General features: G+C 36.5%; 1 protein-coding gene across 1 annotated transcript; it reads left to right on the top strand.

Moving 5' to 3' along the window:
- The first annotated feature begins 1,263 nt into the window (after nucleotides 1-1,263).
- Nucleotides 1,264-23,105, top strand: IL31RA (interleukin 31 receptor A). The gene is made up of 15 exons (XM_058044552.1): nucleotides 1,264-1,315; nucleotides 1,841-2,137; nucleotides 3,569-3,689; nucleotides 5,169-5,347; nucleotides 6,490-6,641; nucleotides 9,163-9,328; nucleotides 9,985-10,067; nucleotides 10,609-10,825; nucleotides 12,260-12,442; nucleotides 15,084-15,185; nucleotides 16,586-16,732; nucleotides 18,704-18,844; nucleotides 20,008-20,101; nucleotides 21,565-21,643; nucleotides 22,485-23,105. Exons 1-15 carry the CDS (start codon nucleotides 1,264-1,266, stop codon nucleotides 23,103-23,105), a joined length of 2,634 nt encoding a protein of 877 aa, XP_057900535.1.
- The last annotated feature ends 1,080 nt before the right edge of the window (nucleotides 23,106-24,185 follow it).

Below are 24,185 nucleotides of genomic sequence, written 5' to 3'. Positions count from 1 at the left end.
TGTCCCAGTTCTGGACTCCTGATGGCAAGAGAGACATGGACATACTGGAGAGAATTCAGCGAGCGGCCTCAATGATGGTTAATGTACTGGAGCATCTGCCATATGGAAGCTGGACCCATTCAGCCTGGAGAAGAGAAAGCTCAGAGGAGTCTCAGCAGTATACCAAAGAGCCAGAATCCTCCCAGTGATAGGATCAGAGGCGGTGATCAGGATCAGTGGGCACAAGCTCAAACACAGGAGGTTCCTTCTGAGCATCAGGAAATACTTTTTTTTGCTATGAGAGTGAATGAGTAGTGGAGCAGGTTACCCAGGGAGTTTGTGGACTCTCCATTAAGGGAGATCTTCAGAAGCTGTCTGGACACAGTCCTGGGGACCTGGCTATAGGAGGCTCTTTGTAAGTTTGAATCAGATGGTCAGTAGGTGTCCCTTCCAAACAAACATTCTGTGATTCTGTAAGTGCTGATAGCAGCACTCAAGACAAGGACAGTGTTTGATTTTTGTAATTTTTTTCATACGGAACCCTAGATTCATCTGTCCTTTTAGAAGAAATCAGTCTCCTCCTTTGCTTTCCTCCTTCTTAACCTAGAGTCTGAGTTTTTTTGCCTGCACAGTAGTTCAGTAGTTCTTTTCTTCAAAAAGAAAGGCAAAGAGAGGTGCCTTCCTTTGTCTTTGCAGAGTGCACTCAGGTCCGCTGCCAGGGCAAAACTGGGAAAAAACCAATATGAATTCACCCTCTTATGGGTGAAAGGTGACCTGGACTGATGTCCACTTCCTGAACAATTTCTTTACTAGGCAGTGATGAACAAGAGAGGCAGATCATTCCTTCTCCTGTAAGAGCCCTCATTTTCAAAAGAATTCGCTGGATGAATCTGCTTAGAAAAGAGTAGGCAGGCTGAATGTCAAGTGAATGGAGATACATTTCTTACCAGTTACTTGCATGATCTTTGGAAGGTTAAACACTTGTGTGGATTGGATTGCCCTCAGCTGTGTTTTAGGTATGCTTATCTTTCTATTTTTTATCGTAAATGTGTGCAAATTGTCTTAGTAAAACTGCATCAAATTTCTGCATTGTTCAGGAAAGTAACACTTAGACAAAGCAATACTTCACTTGAATACAAGTGAGAAAAGCTGAATAACATTATTAACTCTGACACAAATGCTAACAAAATATTAAAAGGGCATCTTCACTTCTAAAAATAAAAAAGACAATTTAAATTTTTTATTTTATGACAGTGTTTTCTGCCTATACTTACTGAGAAGGAAATGTTCAGCAATTTGATTTGGATGTTTGTCCTGCTCTGCATCTCTGTAGGAGGTATGTTTCTGGATTATTAGCACCTGTCTTGCTGTAAGAAGTTTTGCCAAAAGATAACATTCTCCAAATGAAATTTTGAAGAGTTCTGAAATATATTGCAGCTTAGTTGTAAATGTTAGTCTTACTTGTTTAATGTATTTTTGGATATTGCAAGTATTAGTGATAAATGCATGTAAATTACATGCATAGCTTTTACTGATAGGAATGTTTTATAAAAACAGGCTTGAAGTACAAGACTTTCTTTTCTTCATTTAGGGCTATTAAAAAGTATCTGAATGGAAACTTCCTCATTATTTCTGTGAAGTTGTTGAAACATCACTCTAATGTAAAACCTATTGTAATACAGTAATTAATGTGAACTGCATTTTCAAACAGGAATGTCTGATTTGAATAACTGGGCATTTTATTTGTATTCTATATAGAAAAATTAATTTAATTATCTGTACACAACAAAACAACTTACTATTTTTCTGCTAGTATTTTAAGAGGAGTATGGCTATGTGATGTCTTTGATTTTGTTTTTAGATGAAAACTCCATCAGAGATGCTGACATTTTTCCTTCATCTCCTGAAATTGAAAGAGGATCCTCCCTGAAACTATCCTGTGTTCTTAGAAAGAACTACGCGCCACAGAGAAATGCAAGCCACATCATTTGGAAATTGAATAATGAATTGATTGCTCCAGAAAACTATAACATTGTGAATAAGACTGTATCTAATATAACCATCCATAATTTCACTTACAGCATAGCTAATGTGGAATGTTTAATGAAGTACTCGGACAAGGAACTACCTTTGGCTCACACAGAAGTTAAATCTGGCTGTAAGTAGAAAGGCAGAAAAAATAATCTTAAATCTTTTTAACAACTTAGTATAATAATTTTACTTCTAAAACAGCTACTTTTGGTTGTGTTATTTTAAAACACATGTATTCAAGTGTATATATATATATATACATATATATTTATACACACATACATTTTTTTTTAAATAAAGCATGAAATTACCAGCATTCCTTACTGACACCGGTCTGTAACCTTTCTGACCCTGACTTTTGCCTAGCTGAAGTTTTCTGTTGAGTTCCAAAGGTAGTGGGTCTATTCCTTTGGTTATATCTTCTTTCTAGCCTAGCCAACTTCAATTTTCTCCAGAGAGGATTTCCTCTCTAATCTTCTCTTCTAAAGAAGTTATAATCCACTCTCTTATGCAGAACATTAAAATATGTATACAAATTTTCTAATATATTGAACACATCAAATCCAGAGTATACTAACATATGCCTGGGGAGGTCCCATTCTAATAAAGAAGCAATAAAAGCAAAACATCTGTTGAAAAATATCCAGCAAAAGATCTTGCATGTCTGCAAAGCTTAATGTGCTGTAAGCTTGTTGATAAAAGATCTTTTGACGGTTCTATTAGATGGGACAGAAAAATACTGTTTTGAAAAGAGGGCTTTGTCAACTGTTGATTTCACTGGACACAGTTTTCTTCTACTCCAATTTCTTCTAACGGTAAAGAAATTGAGCTGTAACAAGAAAGTCTTTTAGGGTGTTAAGTTTTTGTGGATGACTTCATACTATAGAGATTGCAGAAGATTATGTCCTTTGTGCTATCTTGCTTATAAGATAAAGAGAGTCCAGAATTAGTGATATCATCGGGGTCACACAGATCTGTTTTCCAGGAACTTCTCTTCTGTACTCTTTAGGCTGTGCATGTTTCTCAGATTTGGGTTTTTCATAGGGTAAAAAATTGGATATTCTGGGAGAGAACCAAAAGGAGTTCTGTCTGTCAGAGGATGCCGTTTTGTTTTTTTTTGTTGCTGGGGTTTTTTTTGTTTGTTTGTTTGTTTGTTTTTTGGTTTTTTTGGGTTTTTTTGTGCTTTTGCTGTTTTTTTGTTTACCTCTTACTTTCTGGACTCCCCTCAAACTACAGGGGAGAGACGGGGTGTGTGTATGCTTAGGTGTTCAAGACAATGTATGCAGTGGTTTGATATATGATAGTTAGAATTACTGTCTTTAGGCACACTTAGTAAAGTATTTCTGAGAAATAGTTGGAGAAAATCTTGCTGTCTCCTCAGGGTAAGAAGAGTAGTTTTGATTTTTGTAATGTGAGGAGTTCTGAGGGCAGTGAGGGATGATAAAATGAAGCGCTATGAAGACACTGATGTTTGCCATAATTGCTTTTTGACCAACAGAATCAGGTGTGTGTAAAGTTACTTATTTTTACTGGCTTTTTTTAACCTTTGTCACTGTAGTTCGTCCAGACATGCCAGAAAATCTTTCCTGCATTTATTTCTATGATGTTAACCTTACCTGTACCTGGAATGCAGGAAGAGAAACAAGTCTTAGGACGAACTATACTCTTTACCGAAAACAGTAAGTACTAGATATACTGGGCACTGGGTTGCTGGGGTGTGGCAGCCAGTTCCCTTCCTCTCTCACCCTGACTCTGTTTAAAGAAAACTTAAAATCATCATGGAGATTGGAGTCTTGGCATTTGTCAGTAATTTTAATTGATTAATTCAGGGTTGGTAATTGTTGAAAATACTTGCAGTCTGATACCTTTTTAGTGTGCTGTATAAAAGAAGTAAGCCTCAACCAAAAGAAATAATTCTCAACCAATATTCAGTAGAGAAATATTTATATTTAGAGCTGATATTCACTTGTTCTTTGAAGTAACATTACTAATAAGATTGAAAGTTGAGTGACCATGGTGAATGGAGGCATTTTATGGGACAGTTTCCCAGAAACTTTCTATGTAATGAACTAACCTAATTTTGGGGGCATAAAAAATATTGGTTCCTCATCTGCTTTAAAAAATTCCCATCAAAATTCATTAAGCCACTGCTTTACTGCAGCATTCTGCTTAACTCCAGTAGCATTTAACCTAGTGACCCTTGGAGTCCTAAGGTTTCAGTCAAAAAATCCAGAGTTGTCCTTTTGGATTGCTTGGGGATTTCTATTTACAAATACAAATTAGTGGTCTCATACTTTCCAGTGTAGAAGCACAGATACTTGGTTCTTTCAATTTCAGTTAGATTTTAAATGTTGGTTAGGAGCTTACTTTTTCATAAGTGACTGTGAAAATGGTGAAATCAGTGTTCCAAGGCAGATCTCAGGTAGGATTTTGAAGGTGATAGTCCAGATTTGTCCCAGATGCACTTATCAGTCTCTCCTTTATAGTGCTGCTTCTGGTGGTGCTCTTTTTCTGCCTATCCAAGACTCCAGGTAATATTGTTTCATGAAAAGATTTCTAAAATGCCTAAAGTTATTCTTGAGAGTGGCAATGAATTCAGAACTCTGGAGGGTACTTTTTAATATTGTACTAGTGTATACTCTCTTTGTAATTTAAATGGTAGATTAGGAAAACCTTTTTAGTGTTATGTCCATTTTAGCTTTGACATTTTAAGCTTCCATCTTTTTAATGTGAAACTTTCTTACTACTTCTGGTGTTTCTATCTTTTATAACTTAGCTGCTTTTGTGAAGCCAGAAGTTAAAACAGCCACTGAAAGCACATTTCAGTATTATTCCTTCCTGTATAAGCACAGACTTCTTATTAACCACAAAGCGAATTGGATTGCAGAACTGTTGGGAGCCAAATCTAAACATAAATTTTAATCCACTGTCTCCCTAGCTGAGTAGTCTCCCTAGCATGTGACTACAAAAGCACTGGTACCAAGGGGACAGGGAAATTAGCTAAGGGTATTCGTTTGGACAAACATGTCATCTAAAAATGTTCCCTGGTAAAAAAGTCTTACATCCTCAAAGACATATAAACAATAGCCTAACAGTTTGTTTGAATTATTCTAAGAAAATCCTTTCGTTTCTAACTGCTTTTATTTTTTCTTTTTCAGGATGTCTTCTCCAAATGTATCATCTCAGGATGTCTTCTCCTGCCCGTCTGTAACAGAGTCGTGTTCACTTTCTTATTCTGACAATGTTTATAGTAATAATTTTTGTTTTCAAGTGGAAGCTAAAAATGTTTTGGGTGCATCCTTAACAGAGTGTGTCCCTATACCTTTGCAAAAAATAGGTAATTAAAAAAGAATCAATAAAGTTTTAATTTATGACCTTTCCATGTAAAATTCTTCCAATTGGTGTTACAGCAGTAATTTACAACAGTATCTTGATCTTACTGTGAGGTGGTGAAAAATTATAGAGTGTTGTTTTCATGCTAGGCAACATCTAACTGCAACAATATTTCTTTAGGCTAATGTCTAATATATCCATTAGAAATGACTAATTTTTAATTATTGAGAAGTAAAGGCCATATATCAAAACTTTTTGTCAAACTAATTGGTACTTCGACTCTACTTTAATATTTCTGAGTGGTACCAAGTATCAGTGCAACACCTGGCTGCAGTGGGTAGTGGTATTATAATTTCTCAAGGGCCATCCATCATATGCTCAGCTATTCCACTTTCTGTTAAAAAATCCTACCTGTTCTATGTGCAGTAATAATTGCACAAAGGAGCAATAATAATATTTTGTCTACCTCTCCTCCCTCTGTCCTGTGCTTCTCCTCTGTTCATTTTGGTGGTCTAGTTAAGCAGTTACCCTTATAATGGAATACTTTTTGCTGCAGCACTCATCATCAGTCACATCCTTTATTCTGTATTCAGATCTACTGTGACTCTTCATCACTTTCTACACTCTCTGTGCCAGACATGTCTTTTCTTATTGCTAGTCCATTCTTTTTCCATTTTCTGCTTTACGCTTCTCTCCCCCTCAGATAATTTCCAGCTGAATTCTTTCCTCATCTGCAGTTCAGTCTTGTCTTTGGTGTCCCAGCTCTGCTTCATTTGTTTTCTCTGCTGTTGTCTCTGGGTAATATTTTTCAGTGCTGATACAAATGAAAGATGTCTGTCTATTTGAGAGCAGTTTTGTGAATAGAATCACAGAATCATAGAAAGGCTTGGGTGGGCAGGGACACCTTCCACTAGACCAGGTTGTTCAAAATTCAGTGTAATTAAATCAGTTAATGTGCAGTTTCTCTTACAGATAATTTCCCATATGTAGAATTATGTCTATAACATAAACCATCACATGAATACTCCAATAGGATGTGTGTTACTGGGATAACAATTTAACTTCTTGGAACACACACAGACAGAGAAATTCTGAACTTTTATAGAAGCATTTTCCTCTATTAATGTTCTTGTTTCTTCATTCTAGAGAAATTTGCCCCTCCTGAAATCATTTCAGTTAAAAAAATCCCTGGTATAAAGCAGTTACTTACAGTAACCTGGAAAATGCCTGAGAAGATTATCCCTTTAAAACATATTATTTGCCAGGTTCAATACAGAAACTTGTATTCAAACTTTACCGTAAGTTACGTCATTTTTCTTTTGCAGCTTCTTTGTGACTAACTTCTTAATTTTATAAGAATTTAAGTTGAAAAGAGGCAACAAGTGTTTGAAATAATGATAATAACCTTGTTATTTTACTGGAATGTTACCAGAGGTGCATGGTCTTAAGAACACGGTTTGGTTTTCTAGGGTTATTTGTCCTTTTTCTTTTGGTCATTATCTGTTTTGATACATATTGTGCTTCTCAGTATTACTCTGTGGAAGGATGAGGGATGACCCTAGGCCAAGGGATTACACATGCAGTCAGTAACAATATTTTTTTTTTTCCCTTGCATTCTGGTGTTGAAAACAGCACTCACTTAGAACTGCAACATTTGAATCTGATTAATATGGAATGATGTTAAATTTATTTTAAAGTGAATGAAAATAAAAATTTTGCAAGATGAAAAATATGGGAAGTTCTTTTCATAGTTTGTCTCTCTGAAACTTAAATGGAATGGTTGTAAAACCCCCAGTATCTGCGTATTTCAGATTATCTATTCCTATGGTCTTCAATATGGAAGGGATTGTATTTGTAGTTTTACAGTTTCTTCTTCCAGATTAAAGAACTGCCCAAGTTTCTTGGATTGTTTTTTAAAGTTCATTGAACTGAGATCTCTGCCTTGATCTTACTATTTTATGTACCACATGTATAATTTTGGGAGAGAAAAATTAATCAAAGTAGTCATCGGAGCTTTAAAAACATAAGATTAAAGATGTTTCTTACTAGCATCATTCTCATATTTTCAAGCATCATTACTGTAAATATGACATACTGGTTCTTGGATTCAGGATTCAGGATAGGTGGATGGGCAGTATGGCTCAGGTACAGTTGGAGTAGTAGGAATGGAACTAACGATTGTTTAAAAGACCTGTTTGAGAGGTTTATCTCTTTGGAGCCAAGGCACTGGCATCCTTGTGACACATTCTATGAGGTCCTTATGTTTTCAACATTTGGGAAGGACCTCATAGTCCTTGGAGGGCTACAGCTTTACTGTTTATTTTGTCTAGTTTTCAGCATTAGAAATCACCTGTCTGGTTTTTTTCTATCAAATACAGCCTTTGTCCATTTGCTTCCTCAGCTCACACCTGCATCTTCACACAGACATTTCAGAAGAAACAGGAGCTATCCATGACTAATAAAGGCTTAGGAGCTGTTTCTTTGCCAGCACATATAGGCAAAAAAAAAAAAAACAAACAACAAAAACCAACCCAAAACTAACCTCAGAAAAACCTAAGGAAAAATGGTTTGCACAAATGATAAATACCTTCTTGGCCTTTAAAGTTATCTGACCCAACCAGTCTAAATAGTTTGGTGTGAACTGTTTTTACTGAGTGAAAAACATGTGACATGTTTTTGTTCTTGCATATATTAAATTTCTAAGTTTCTGATTTTAATGCAATATCATTAACAGCCTTTTGGCAATTAACTAAAACCTAGTACAACATGTCTCTAATTCTATGTCAGGTTCTGCCAGAGGTTGATAATAATTTTGGAGCATTTTTAATTTTAGATTTGTTGCAGAATCTATCACCTACAGTAGTTTGGAGACCCCTGAATTCACTCCCTTAGCAGCAGGTATTTTTTGACAGTGAATTTCTTGAGATCAGAACAGACCAAAATATTCAGTTACATTAGGCACTTCCCATTATGGTGTTCATATGAGTGAGTGTCTGCATTTGTTATAGTTGTTATAGTACACTCTGCATTGTTATAGATTGATTAATTTTTCATTGGAGGGTTCAACTGATGGAAGCCAAGAATTTCTTCACTGTGTTTTAGCCCTGTTGGGGGTGTTGAAGTGAGTGAGGTTCCTTTCAAGACCAAGAAATGACTCGCATTGTCATTACTTTTCTGAAAAGATAACACATAATTTATTTCTTACACTCCCATCTTCCTTCACCACTAACTGGCTTCATCTTATTTTTTACCTCTTGGACCAGAATTTTTTGTCCTTTTGTTTACCTTTTCATTTTAATCCTGTACTGATAATGTTTGGGGCAGCCCACAGCTACACTGTTTTATGGCTAACAGCTAGAAGGCCTTGTAACTCAGAAAAGATGCACAGGACAGGAGACAAGTACCCAGCTGACTCACAAACTGTGAGGAATCACTGGGGGAATCACTGCTTCCCCCAGGATGCTGCTGTGGGACATTATTGTAGTAATGGCTTTAGCAATAACCACTTGCTTCCCACCAGTGGGAACTGCATTCCTCCAGCAGCTTCTGTGCACAGCTGCTCTGGAATCACATGTGAGCTGCTCCCTGTTCAAGCCACAGGTTTGGGATCAAGTTTTTCAAACCCTGGAGTTTTACAGGAGGAACAAAGGTGCTACACAGAAAAATGAAGTTTAAAACAAGTAATGTTGAGTTTCAGAGAAATGAGGTGGTATACACAAAAGCTACATCTTCTGTGTTTTCTTAAGTAATAAAAAAATAAGTAATATATCTGCACTAAATTTTATATCAAATAGTTTTTGTTCTTGTTCCTATTTCCAGGAATTTGTCAATGTCTCACTGAATTCTAAGAACAAAATAGGATCGTGTAATCTCACAGGTCTGTGGGACTCCACAGACTATTCTGTTGCCATTCGGTGTGTCAATAATGAGTCAGCATTTTGGAGTGGATGGAGTGGAGAGAAAAATGAAAGCACAGAAGAAAATGGTAAGCCACCTACCTGTGGAAGTTTTCTTCAATTATACTTGGAGGCATTAGGATTTAGTAGGGAAAAACTGTGTTACAGCCTATTATCCTCTATTGAATTTAGAATCCTGTTGCTTAAACAAAACATGTGTATTGTGTTTAAAGATAGAAGAGGAAAACTGAACGACAACAGCAAGTATTGGAGGAGATTTGAAAAGTGATTCAAACAACATAGGACTAAGGAAGAAAGCAGATGAGTAGACACTGAAGAGAGGGAAAATTAAGAGTGTACATGAAGATTTAACAAAGCAAATTAAGATAGTAGCAGAAAAGTAGTGCAGCATGAGTGTTCAATGAAATAAATTATAAATAGAGAAATCAAAATAACCAGTTTTAAAACAAGACTAGAAAATCTCTTCTGGAAGACTCTAGAACTGAACAAATAAAAGCAAGCAGCAGGAAACTTATAGAAAGAAAGATGTACCTAATTAGGGAAAAAAAGGCATTGTACTACAGAAGATAAAACTTACTTTTAGTAAGTTTCTCTTAGACTCTATGTTTGATACCTTTTGAGTTTTTTAACCATATTAGATAAGCCTTTTGATTGTTTTCACCATATTAAACAATCTTTTTAATACAGCAACAAGTTGCAAGTGGATTTCTTTGTCTTTAAACAGCTCCTTCAGGAAAAGTGGATTTGTGGAGAGTAATTGAGTCTTCACGCTCATCTAGAAATAGATCTGTACATCTTATGTGGAAGGTACATGCATTTTTTTGTGAATTGGTAATCGTATTGATATCCTGTAGCTGATGTTGTATTTAAGTATTTCTGTGTTGTAGGACATATAACTGCCAGAGGCATTTGATGTTATCAGAAAAAAAAAAGCTCACTGAACTAAATTAAAATTGAAAAGGCTTTTGTTTACTGAATGGTAGATGAATGGAGTTTCGTAATCTGTGTGGAAAGGGAGCATTTAATTGTGTTCAGATCACTGGAAAATCTCATTGAAAGTTGTTAAACTGCATCTAAATAATCCAGTTTGCCAAAGCCGTGTTTAAATGCACTTTAATCTTCTAGTAAAGTGTCTAAAGGCTCTTCACATTTCAAATCTCAGCATCTGACTTTTGAAATCCATCAAGGAAATTCTGGTGGCTGTCTGTCCTGAAGATGGGCCTGAAGAAAATATCTTGCTTTTCTAAATACAGTATAATAGTTTTGTAATTTAATCTTTAATACAGCATATATTTTTGCTTGTGAGGTAACACTGCGAAACACTTACTACTGTGTATTTTTTTACTAGCCATTAAAAAGCTTTCCGCCTTCTGGGAGAGTTCTAGGCTACAAAATACAGTGTTTTCCAGAAAACAAGGCTGCACATAAAAGGACAAACAATTCTACTGAACAGAAAATGACCTTACTTTTAAATGAAGAGGCACATATCATATCTGTCACTGCTTATAACTCTGCTGGAGAGTCTCCGGAAGCTATTTTGAGGATTCCATCCCCTGATGAAAAATGTAAGATTTTTCAATTTCATATTTTTCTCAGTAATGAAAAAGTGATTTTCATTACATCTTTTTAAGTTCTGATATAGTGAAGCAAAATTATGCTAAGGGCTTCTGTCATATGTATCTTGTATTTTGCTGTCATGTATCATTTCTGTTACAGACAATTATTGTTGGGGCTTTTGTTTTGAAATACAGTTGTTAAGATATGAATACTTTGTGATGTCTTATTGAATTTCTGTTGTACTACTTTCTTAGGGTTTTTTTGGTTGGTTTAGATTTTTTCCTAACTTTGCACCTCCCAAATAAATTTATGGAATGTGTCGCTATAGGACATGAAAGAACACAAGCACACCACTCCTCTCAAGGTGAAGGAAAAAAGGGAAGTTCATTTTCTGACTCCAATATTTATAGTTTTACAAAAGTGACAGCGGATTGGAGGTGACAATGACACCTCTCCAATGACACTGGTCAAACCAACAGTCCATTAACTCTCTCTTCCTCCATAAAGGAGTGCAAAACAATGAGTTATTTACAGAAAGTGTGTGAGAAAGTTCACTACAAGAATCAGAAGGCTTAGAAAATCTTAAAAAAACAGGGTGACAGGAATGCTACCCAATTCTTTTGGATCCCTTTGTTAGCTCAGAAGATTGGTTACCACAGGGCACTATTGCAGAGTGCTCAACAATCATTCAAAGATATGATAAATAGAAGTCTCTACGCTGCGTTAGTGGAAGCAGGGAGAGAAGCCTTGTGTTCATTCTCATTTCATATGCATTCCCAGAGAACCCATTCCACCCACTGCCAGGGTTAGGAAGCTGGCCTGATCTAGCACAAGAGTTGCTCTTTGGCTCTTATGTTTAATTCTGATACTGCTTTGAGCCTTGTGTTGCAACATTCTGCTGCCAGCCATGATCTGACAGACTGGTTGTATTTGACACACTTGAATCACTTCTAACAAGAGTTGTTCATGATGTAAGTGCAAGTGTCTCCCTGGAACTCAATCAATCAAATTCCATTTCTAATCAGAAAACTGGATATGTAGATTTAATGTAATTTTGTCCTAGAGGTTGCTGACTACCTCCCTATCCACTTTTGCATCCCACCACAAAGGTTTTTCTGATTTTTCCATGCTGTGATGTGCTTTCCCCCCACCAGATGCATCTCTTTTTTTTTTCTCTGCTTCATCAAGTCTTTTTTGCCTCTGCTTTGCCAAGTTGGATTTTCACTTAGACTCTCATGACCTCTATTCTGCAGGCTGATGCAGAATTCACCTTTGCTTCAGTGTCATTCTTGAGCTACCTGCAAAATTGGTAGTAATTTGGTTTATAAAGTTTTACACACTGCAAAATTTGGATTCTGAAAGAGAGACTGGTTCTTGAATTCTGTATGTGTTTTTCAAGCTTTTCTGAAGACAAATGCTGATATTTTCTGTTAAATTTTTAGCCTCTCAGGTGATTGAAAAAGTGGTAACCTCTACAACAGATGAAGAAGTGGTGGTGCAGTGGATAACCTCTGAACCAGAAACAACCAAATATGTGGTTGAGTGGTATGAGGAATTGGAGATGGACCCTTTTGGTAGATCATGGCAATATGTATCAAATTCTACAGAGTGGAAAAATAACAAAAGTATGTTTATCAGTTACAGCTGTAACAATGTACAGATGTACATGTACTTATAGGTAGATTGGAAAGGATGAACTCATTCAGCTTTCCTCAGACTGTTTTTAAACATAACAGTATTATTACATGCTTTACTGAAATCTCTGCTGCTAATGTAATAGCATTTTTTAGTCTTACAAATTTTCATGCAACATCCAAGGTAGTGCTTGCTCTCATATAAGATTAGGCTACAGAATTTGTGTTAAAGCAGTTCTGTGGCTTGATCTTATGCCAGTAGGGAGGCCTGTGACTGATGTGACTCTTCTATCAGAGAAATCTAGAATTTAAAAAGAAAGATTGAATATGGGAAAAACTCATGCTCTTTCATGTGTTTTAGTGAGAGAAAATCATAGTCCTCCACATGATCTTCACCACAGGTTGCAGAGGAATCTTTACATTCCCTACTCTTCCCACCTATGGGAGACAGTCCTTACTGAACTTCTCTGACATGGGTCCTTCCCACTGGCTGCAGTTACCCCCAGACTGCTCCAGTATGGATCCCCTCTGAGGTCGCGTTCTCCTTCAGGCATCCACCTGCCCGGTGTGGAGTCCTCCACAGGCTGCAGGCTCCCTTGTGGACGCCATCACACATCACACTTCAGCTCAATTTCACGCTGAGTTCCAGCCTGTCCACAACATCAGCACAGAAACAGCAGCACTGCCCTGGCACATCCCCATGGCTGTTATCAAAATGTTCTCAGGCACAAATCAGTAATATGTTAAGTAGTGCAGCACTACAGCAAGCAGCAAAAGCAAAACTCTAACTAGACTCTAATACCCAGGCGGGCAAATGACCCCCGTGGCAAGTGCAGGAGCCTGCTTATCACTAGCTGAACAGCACTAACAGCTGTGAGTTCAGTCTAGTACATACCAATCAAATCTGTCATCACCTCAGTTTGACTCTTGTGGTTTAACCCCAGCAAACAGCCAAGCCCAGGCAGTTGCTTGCTCACTGCCCTGCCAGTGAGATCAGGGAGAGAATCAACAGGGTAAAAGCAGGAGCACTTGTGGGTTGAGATGGAGACAGTTTCATAGGGAAAACAAAAGTCCTGCACACAAGCAAAGCAAAACAAGGAGTGAGTTCACTGCTTCCCATGGGCAGGCAGGAGTTCAGCCATCTCCAGGGGCCCTGCATGTAACAGTGACTTGGGAAAACAAACTCCTCACTCCAAATGTCCTCCCTTCTTCCTTCTTCCCCCACTTTATGTAGTGAGCATGATGCCAGACGGTCTAGAATATCCCTTTGCTCAGCTGGGTCACCTGTCCTGGCTGTGTCTCCTCCCAGCCTCCCAGGCACCCACTCCCAGACCACCACAGCAGCAGGAGAAGCAGAAAAGGCCTTGGCTCTATGTGAGCTCTGCTCAGCAATCTCTGTATTGTCAGCCCCTTGTTCAGCACAAATGCAAAACACAGCCCCATGCCAGCCACTGGGAAGAAAACTAACTCTACCCTAGCTAAAACCAGCTGGAGTAATGTATATATAATGGCCATTGCAATAGGTGTAATTGAAAGAGCAGCAGAAAGTTGATATCATGCAGGGATCTGTTGGTAGCCATTATTCTTGTTTAGCAAGCTGCAGAGCTTGAGAGAATGATCTAGGAATCCCTTTACCCTGGTTTCATCCCAGGGGATGTAAAGCTACAGATATGTCCTCTCAGAGTTGATAGGAGCTGTTGTAAGTAGTGGGTACACCTGGTTGATTAATTTGCTCCTGGATTGTTCAGAGTTCAAAACTTCATTTCCAGAAGCTGGAACTATGTCTTGAAACATAAAATTCTGCTGGAGAGATCTCACTTGCAACAACTGTACCCTTGAGTCAGGCTGGTCAGAAGATCTGCAGTTGGCAATGACTAGAACATCAGTGTAGAAATAAGAATAATAGAATATTCTGTGTTGCAATGTTCAGAAGAATCACTGAAGTCCGACTCTTGGCCCTGTATGGGAGACCCCAAAAATCATACCAATATTTCTGAGAGCATTGTCCAAACCCTTCTCGAAGTTCACTAGGCTTGGTGCTGTGACCACTTCCCTGGGGAGCCTGTTCCAGTTCCCAAACACCCTCTGGGTGAAGAACCTTTCATTTTAATATCCAACCTAAGCCTTCCTGACACAGTTACTTGTCATTCCCTCAGGTCCTGAGTGGTAAGAGTGGGGGACCCCACTGCTTTTAATCTGATGCATGAGACAAAGTTGTCTCTTGCAAAGCAGTAAACATCGATATATGTGAAATATATATATTACCTTCAAGTGTAATTTTGTACTGGTGATTTGAAAATAGAGACTTCCTCTAAAACCTTAGAGGGTTTAGAGGTGAGTAAGTGGATTTATATAGAGAAGTTGTATGATGCTGAAGTATAATTACCCATTCAAAGTATTTTTAGTGAGAAATGATCCAGAAACCATGTGGTCTTACAAATACTGCTATGAAAAAAGTGTGTTAAAGCTAGTAATGAGCATTCAAGTCAATAATTGCATATTGTGCTGGCTAGAGAGTAGAAGCAAATAGTCAGTAATGCTATATTTAGAATTCCCTTGTGATTTAGTCTATTTTCATTGTAGTAATATCACATAGAGATTGTATGTAAATATTCTTTTCTTTCCTTTATAGAAAACTTTAAACCATTTATATGCTATAACATCTTGGTGTATCCTCTTTATGGAAGTAATGTAGCAGCTCCATCTTACACACAAATCTATGTTGAAGAAAAAAGTAGGTATTTTAAAGTAATCAAGTTGTGAAATGTGTGTTGTAGTCTGTTTCTCAGGATGTATTATCTTTTAGTGATGTGGTACTACTGTTATTTGAAAAAGAGATGAAGGTGGTGGAAAGACTCCCAGGTTTCAGGGTTCCTAATTTCTGTTCTGTTCAGCAATAAAATATGTCTATAAGAAAGTATTCATCTTGTGATACAGGTACATTGCTGCTTGCACCCACTAATTTTTTGTGACGTTTACATATTGTATACAAAGTATTTGGAAAAAGTGTAGCTACGAACATGAAAGAATTTTTTAAACTAGCTATCTCTTCAATGTTTAAAAGCTCATTTCGATATATAATTATACCTGATTTTAATGCTTGATTACATTTGCCAGTCAATATATGAGGAAATTCTACTCATGAAGTAAAATGGCTGGTTTTAAAAGCCTACTTTTTGTTAGATTTTCTAATGTAATAACACATTTGTATTCTTGCACATAAAAAATGTTAAGAAGACATGGTGCTTGTAATTGGACAGAAACTTTGGATGAAGTAGTGTTTTGCTAGAGGAAGGGGTAAAGTTTCTTTATTTGTAGAAGTTTATTGTGAATTCAGTGATTTATACAACCAGCTATAAGAATGTAGTTTACCAGTAATTTTAAGATTCCATGTGAAAATGTTGATTGGTGTGTGTGTCTATGCAAATGTGCAGGCACACATAGTACAATGCACCACTAAAGAGCATTAATTACTGGGGAGAGGCAATGGATTATTTTTTGTTTCAGCGATAATTACTAGCACAGTCAGAAATGGGTTTTGAGTGCTTTCCTGTTTTTAGGTAGCTGTGACAACACTCAAGGTTATTAGAGAATGGGAAGGAAGTTTTAAAACTGCATCACAGAGAACTCTTTCTTCAGAAAGTCTCCTCAAAGTTATGAGCAGTGTGTGTGAGATGGTGTTGTGTAAGCAGAAAGGCTTTGTTCAGTGTGGTGGGCAAGGCTGAGGACGCTGGGGCTGCAGGAGATGCCACTTGAATCCCATCTCAGCCAGAGATCTCCTGCAAAGGCACCGGTCTTGCGCCTGAGTCCCCCCCAGGAGTGCACAAAGGATAATTTTCCTCTTGAACTCTCCCTGACGTTGTAACAATAAAGCCTTTTAATGACATCTAAGTATTTTAATACGATAACACCTGAAACTATGCAAATGCCGTTTTAGGTGAGGAGAAGTTTTATCAAAATAATTTCTACATTAAAGAGAGTGAGAAAAGTTAAGGACTGTGTCAGAGCACTAAGTTTGCATATTTTCTCATGCATATGTTTTCTCTTATGTTACTGATATGTGTAAAATAACATAGGCAGAAAACACTATTGACTATTTTACTACTTTTGCTATTTCATAATGCTTCTCTGTAGAGCCATCAGAAGGACCTGTGGTTGATACAGGCATTCTGGGGAAAAATGAAGTTACAATACAGTGGAATGAGGTTTCAAAGGCTAAAAGAAATGGATTTATCACTAACTATACAATATTTTATAAACCCAACAATGGAAAAGAATTGAGTAAGTACAAATTAAACAACAATACTTCCAACGGGGTTATGAAATTTTCAATCTCTCTTCTATCTTGAGGCACCTTTAAAGTCAATGAAAAAAGTCTTGACAGGAGTAGAGAAGCTGAAATATATTGGAGAATCATAGATTCTGTGTGAAGACATAGATCATAAGGGTTCAGTGAATTGATATGCCATCAGTTTCTGGAAAAGTATGGTGGAAATCTTCTGCTAAAGTATTTTTAGTGTCAATTTTATATTAAAAGCAAATTTGGAAATAACACTTTCAAGGAATAGTTTATATGGACATCATTTTAGATCAGTTTCTTCAGATGTGTTTGATTTTCTGTGCTTGCCATGGCTTTTCTGGTCTGGAGGCTGATACCATAAATTTGAGCATACTCCTAATCTCTACCTCAGGAATAGTGTCCATACAATCTGGCAGTGTAATGGTATCTGTTCAAAATTCCTTTAGTTTAAATCTCAGCAGAAGCTTTCATGAAAATGTTTGGGTCACCTAAACTTTTCTTCCTATATAGTTTATGAAGAAAGCTGTTGGATCATTCAGTGCTTCAGAACTGAGTTTTTTCCTTCCTTTTTTAGACGTCATTGTCTAAAAATCAGGCACCTAACACAATCTCTTTTGCAAAGTTTTCAGACTTACAAATCTTGTGATGCTTGTTTCTTATGGGTATCCAGTTCAGGCCAGGGCGATTCCCAATAATTTTTAAAGGTGAAAGAGAAAGCTAATTACTTCTGTGAGATTTAGTCATCTGCACACATTTTTTCCTATTATGTTGGTTTCTGTGTAATTTAATGCTGACTACTTTGTGCAGGATCATCTGTGAGACATGGAGCCTCATAGTACAGAGCTGTATTTCTCCATATTACTCGTAATGTGAAGCAGGCTGCGTCCCTTTTAGGAATTCAGATTATTTTCTTTAGAAAATTAGTTGTAAATACCAACGCAAGGGAGTGAAATTTAAATGGCAAAACATGCTGTACTGATGTTTTTTGAGGCTTCTCTGATGTCATGTGTTCTTGATAATAGTAGGATGTGGGGCTGTGTGCCAAGGTGACTTCACTAATGGCCTTCCAGCACTAGAACTTCACTTTCCCACTCTTGACTTAAGAGAAACTCAGTTTATTTTAACTTGGGACATATTGCAGCATAACTATTTCCTGGGTGTTTCTCAATAGAACTGACTGAGGAAATGAGTTGCCTTTGATGTTATGCACCAGGAAATGTTTTAGTGATTGTAATTTCTTATATGAAAATGTATTTGTTACTGTTAGTAGGATTTTTTATGAAGATGCATTTGGTGCTGTTAGTAGGATTTTTTTATGCCCTGCTTAAAAAAAATTACAGGTGAAGCACATTACATTAATTTCAATACTGGAGAATACACTGGAAACAGTGTTCTATTCATAAAAGCATTTTGAAACTTGGAAAAAAATTCCTTTTGATTTTGACTTTCCTTTGACTTTATTGGGGTGGTATCCCAGTGTTGATAGATGACACATCCTTTTGGATGATCAGTGTCTAACTGCATGTAGTAGAAATATAGTTGAATTTCACAAGCTACAGAAATTATTTGAAGTTCCTAATTTCTGAGCCAACTATATTGAGGAAATAAAGTTCTCAAAGCACTTTCTTTTCTATGTTCTCCTGAAGATTATCAATTTTCATTGATAATCTGCAGGAGAATATAGTTCACCTATCTTTAATATTAGCAAAAATATTTGTATTTATTTATAAAAGTAAATACGTAATGGTTCAGGTTTTTGCCTCAAACTTTTAAGTAGTATTGATAAATATTGTTCAGTAATTTAGGTTTCATCTTTTAAAGGATTAGTAAGGCTGCTTTGTATTTCAAGTTACCTTTAAAATAGTTTGTGATCTGTTATTGCAGAAGTTGCTAAGTGTACAGCTCCCTGATATAACATTACTTTTGTGTGTTTACATAAATCTCCTAAAAAGATGAAACAGTGAACTCTGATGTTCTACAATACAGACTGAAGTCCTTACAGGCTAATACACAATATACTGTTCAGATTATGGCAAGCAACAAAGCTGGGGGAACCATTGGAGAGCCAAAAACCTTCAAGACTTTAAAACTGGGTAAGTAATAATCCAGTTACTTATTTCTATTTAAAAAAATGGGCTTGGAAATAAGAAATACAGGACATTGTTGTCTAGGCATTTGTTAACTTCTGTTTGTTTTTTAAGTAGTGTTGGACCAAACAAGGAAGAACTGGCAAATTGGTAGTTGAATTTAACTTAATTTCACTGACAATCTCACAGACTAAAAAAACCCTCAGAATTAGAAGTCAACCCCAAAAATCTTTATTTCCTTGTCAGTAAAGCAGTGGAGTACTATGGTTGTTTGTGGAAGCAGCAGTGTGTGTGCAGCTATGGGATGGGATGCCTAACAGTCCATTACAAAGTAGACTTTTCCATCTGAGAGATTTACAAAAACCACACATTGTGTTTCACCTATTCTGGTATATAAGCTTAACGGGAAAATGAGTGCAGAGGTTGTGGCCAGTGAGTGTGTAGGGAAATGCCTTTTCCTATCTTTGACTATTTGTTTTAGCCAGATTTGACAAGGTATATTGACAACAGATCAGAATAACATTTCCTCATTTCAACTTCAGGAAGAATGTTCTCAGTATATTGCTAAATGCCTCTGGTGCTCTGAAATTAGCTCAGAAATCAGCAGTGTTTCAGCCAGAGTAACTAATGTTTTTTGTAGTTTAAAATCTATCTCCTGCACTCAATTTGCTATTTATCTTTTTGTAACTAGTAGAAGTGGCATGGACCAGCAGATTTAGGTGAACGTAGCGACCAAGTGGTGGTAGAGCCTTCATTCTAAGTTGCTGTCAAAGGTTGGCATGGTATGACCCTAAGCAGCCTGATCTAGGTTTGAAGTTGCATGAAGTGATCTACAGATACTCCCTATTGTGTGATTCTGTTAAATAAAGGAAATTTTAAAATGCAATAAATCTGTTCCTGAAACAGCCTGAAAAATCTCATCACAGTCTGGTTTTTTGGCTCAGTAACTGTGGCTCATTGGATTCTAAACACTTGTCTTTTGACTTGTCATAGAATGGGTATCCTACAGTATTCTGAGTAATTTTGGCTAGTTTTGACAGAGCTCTTTAGAATTGTACTAATTAAGTGACTTGGATGTTAAAAATTAGCTGTCTTAAGGGAATACCTGAAGAAACAACAATGTGGACTAATTGGTGTTTTGGTTTTTATTTCTTTGTTTTTGTCCAAAGATAAAGAAGATATCTTTTTTATTGCTATACCTGTTGAGATAAGCATTTTGTGTCTGATAGGCCTTTGGATGACGTGCGTTTTGAAAAAACACGTGTGAGTATATTTCCTACTGGATTTTTATTTATTTTATAAATGCCTTTGTTGTGTTCAAAACCGATGTCTAAATAGAAGACAAGCAATTGAAGTAAAAAATAAGTAAGTGTACAGGTTATACTTTGACTGCAGTTTATGTGCTGTAGTCCAAAAATAAGTATTAATTTTAGAAAGTTTAGTAAATTGAAACAAAATAAATGGGAGAAACAGATTTATGTATCACCGACATCAGTTTATGTAAAATGCTACATACATGCCATTTGCAGTTCCATGGCCATGTAAGTGAGGGGAGCAAACTTAAAGTCAGTTTCTGAAAAATTAATAATTCCAGGAAATAAAGCTTTCTAGACACTTTTAATATGCTAGGATGGTACTAGGACATAGGCCCTATTGCTTGTCTTACCTATAACTCTTACTAGTTGATGATGCCTCTCTTGAGCTGCAAAGGAATGAGGAAAAAACCTAGAAATTACATTCTGTGAAGGTCTTTGGTTGCTTGATCCTTGAGTGTGGATCCATATCTGCACATGATTCATAATCCTTTCATGTGCTGTCACAAATGTCCCCTGATAGACTTAAATTTTTTTTCCTCTGGGCATGGAGATCCCGTAATATTGCAAAGATGACTGCGAGGTGTTTTTAAGGTTATAAAATATTTTCACAAGAAAAGTGACTGTGTTGTTTGGCTGATGAGAAGGTTAAAAACCTGAACTATTTTGGGGCATTCTAAGCTACTGGAACCAATACTGTTGTCAAGTGGAGAAGCATCGGGTAGCAAGTACAACTCAAGAAATAAATTCCATCCCTTTTACATCTTCATCTGTGTTGAGTATAATGAATTTTTACAATAGCAAAAACGAATTTTTTTTTCTGAAGAATACTTCAGATGCAGTAGAATGTTTATATTCTTGTGTAAATAAAATTGCCATGAGAAAAGTCAAGCTAAGGACTGGTTTTCGTTCCCTTGCCACACTACCCAGTGTCAGTGAGTGATTAAATGAGTGAGCATCCTTTATCTGCTAATTTAGGAACTCAGCGTAGTTCTAATGTGATATAGTGCTAGGGTCACTTTCCTTGAACAAATCCACCTGAGGTGGATTTTCACTGAAGAAACACCCTGAAAAATGATCACAATAGAATTTGTATACTGTCTTATTTTGGCATGCTCTTATTTCATACACTATTTAATTGAGTAATATAATATAATAAAACATAATATAATATATAATATAAAATGGCTTTTCTGCAATGTCTCTGTAACCCAAGAGATCTTGTTGAGATCTTTTGTAATAAAAAACAGTGTATGGGGAAACGCTTTTATTGAAAAGCATTATGTTGATATAGAAAACATTTCCTTTCTGAAAGTTTGATACTTCAGCAGTTTTTGGAATTTCTGGTGATTTTTAAATTTTTAATAATCTATTTATTTAATAATTTGGCTAAAATTCCTTTCTCAATTATAGGTTTAAAAAGGTTTGCTGGCCTGATATACCAAATCCTGAAGAAAGTCTTGCAGTGGAATGGCCTCTTGCTTCATCTGTGGTAGTAGTTGGAATTTTATGCGTTAAAGAAGGGATCAAATGGAGGAAAAATAAATCCTTTTCTGGCAGTCATTTCATTAGCCAACCCCCCCTCCCACCTTCATTGAGTTTCATTCTTCTTTTTCAGTGCTACAAAATGCTTTTTGTAGTATTCTAAAATAATAGGGAAGATGCATCTTCATAAAGTGTATTAATCTAATTATTATAGGATATTGGGAAATAATGTTTTGAAGTGACAGAGTGGTTGGTGGCTATGGTTTATTTAATGAAGTAAATTAAATTTGCACAGGCTGTTGTGTCTATTAAATTAGGTTTCCACATCTCCACAACTCCTCTCTTCTCCACAAAAACAGTATTGCAACATATAATAAGATTTGGTATATAGTTGTACTAACGGTTCTGTCCTTTTATTTTTTGAATATTTATTCCTTATTAAAGTTTCAATGTTTATTTGAATGGAATGGAGTTGACCAGGTTTGCACAGAAAGTGTAAATTGTAGATAATGGGATTTAAACTTTTTTCCCAAAATGTCTGGTTAGACAAGAAAACATGGACACAATTCAAACCTGATTCTGAGCCTTCACTGAAATTCATTATTTCATTACTTACAGAAAACCTAATATGAAAGCATTTAGTAAATGGACAGAATGACATTGCCTTTTTTAGTACTCATTCACATGTAACTGCTTCCCATCTGAAAAGCATCTAAACGCTTCACTGGTGCATGTCTGAAATTCTGAGTTAAACACAGCTCAAACAGCAATAATTTTTTTATTGAAAAATGAACTGATACATTATGTATCCCTTTATAACTCTCCAATTTATCTCTTTGTATTGACAGAATAATTCATTTTTGAAGAGAATGTCATCTCAGACCAAAACTGTAGACTCTGAAGAAATAAATGTTTTGGAATACTGTTTTCCTGAAGAAAGTCAGGAAGGATCCCTACTAATAAATTATGAAAACCATGTTTCTGAATGTACTGGTATTAATACAAAAGGCATAACTAACAGAGATGAAAAAATACTGCATAATGAAGAGCATGAAGCTGCTAAAAGTTTTTCCCCATCCATGCCTTATATAATTACTGATCAATTTACCGGAAGTCAAATGCATTCAGCTTTGATACCAGTGAAGGAAGTCCAGCCCATAGAAGTGGTGGCAAGTGATTTGTGTGGATGCCAGCAGAATCCAATTAAAAATGAAGAAAATGACAATGAGGAAGTTTTAAACCTGGAAGATTTCAGTGAAAAGACACTGTTCAATCCGTACCTTAAAAATTCAGTTAAAACAAGGGAATTCCTTGTTTCTGAGAGCTTGCCAGAGCACAGTACGGATGAATGCCGAAGCCAGTCAGGTGCCTTACTTCCTTTTCAACCAAATGTTCTGGCACAATCCTACATAACAGCAGACATGTTCAGGGTGGCCAAAGGTCAGCAGTGTGAGAGGGCTCAGTTATAAAATCCTCCTGTGAGATATCCCTGGGCACTGCTGCTCACAGGCAATCACACGTTCTGAGGTGGCTGAGCTCGGTTACTTTGGATGGGAGCACCCTCTTCCTTCAAATAGTTGTGAATTAGTTTGTTACGCTGTGTGTGTGCATGTCAGAGTTCACTTTCAGTGTGGATGTTTGAGGTATTTGTTGGTTTGTTTTGTTTTGGTTTGTTTTTTTTTTTTTACCAGACATGCCAGAAGTGAGACAAAAGAAGTAGCTTTTGTTATTTCTTCTTAGTTCTCCTGTTTCAACCTGCTAAAACAAACTGATATTTGCTGCGGGAGCATCCAGCAGTACAAGCAGCTCTTCTCTTGCTCCCCACACAACCAGTTCCCAAGGCTCAGCTCTGATGGGGAAACATGGACAGACTTGAACAGTGTCAGAATCTGCCAAATCCTTCCTTCAGTTACATAGAGCAGAGTTACTTTCCTGTCCTTATTTCCCTTGATTGTTTTTCACCTGGTTTTATATATAATGTTCCTCTTGTTTTACAAATATGTTCTACATTTCAGGAGTTGTCTTTTTGTATCCTGACTCCTGAATTAATAGTTTGGCTTATAGATTCTTATGTTTAATGAGAGTATATTTGCTACGTTACCTGCATTTTGGAAAATATTTTATGCTTGCTATGTTGCTTCCTTTCCTTTCTCATGGTTTTCATAGTCCTCAGCATTTTGTGCTGGTTTTGTTTCTAGTGTTTGTTTCCTAAAAACAAACAGGAGAAACAAAACTTAAGAAGTTATCCTTCAATATGCAGTTTTATCTTCTTGCTCTGTCCTTCTAATTTGTTTCAATTTAAAAGTGTGTTTCCCTGCTGAGGTTTTGATATTTTGAACTGAAAAAAATATCAACTAACTATGTCACGTTGTGTTAGAATAAGCATTGAGTTAGGAAGTTATTTTTCAGGGATGTAATGAAAAAAACACTAAGTCTGTAAAATCTTCCGAGATTCTCTGGTAATTGATTTAGGATTAGGTATTTCTACATGAAAGATATAACTTTTGTCATTTGTTTTGTGATTTTGTTAAGTCATAAATCTAATTATA

Source organism: Melospiza georgiana, chromosome Z (genome assembly GCF_028018845.1).
Source record: "Melospiza georgiana isolate bMelGeo1 chromosome Z, bMelGeo1.pri, whole genome shotgun sequence".
NCBI classification, from domain to species: Eukaryota; Metazoa; Chordata; class Aves; order Passeriformes; family Passerellidae; genus Melospiza; species Melospiza georgiana.
This window is presented reverse-complemented; position numbering and strand designations above follow the sequence as displayed.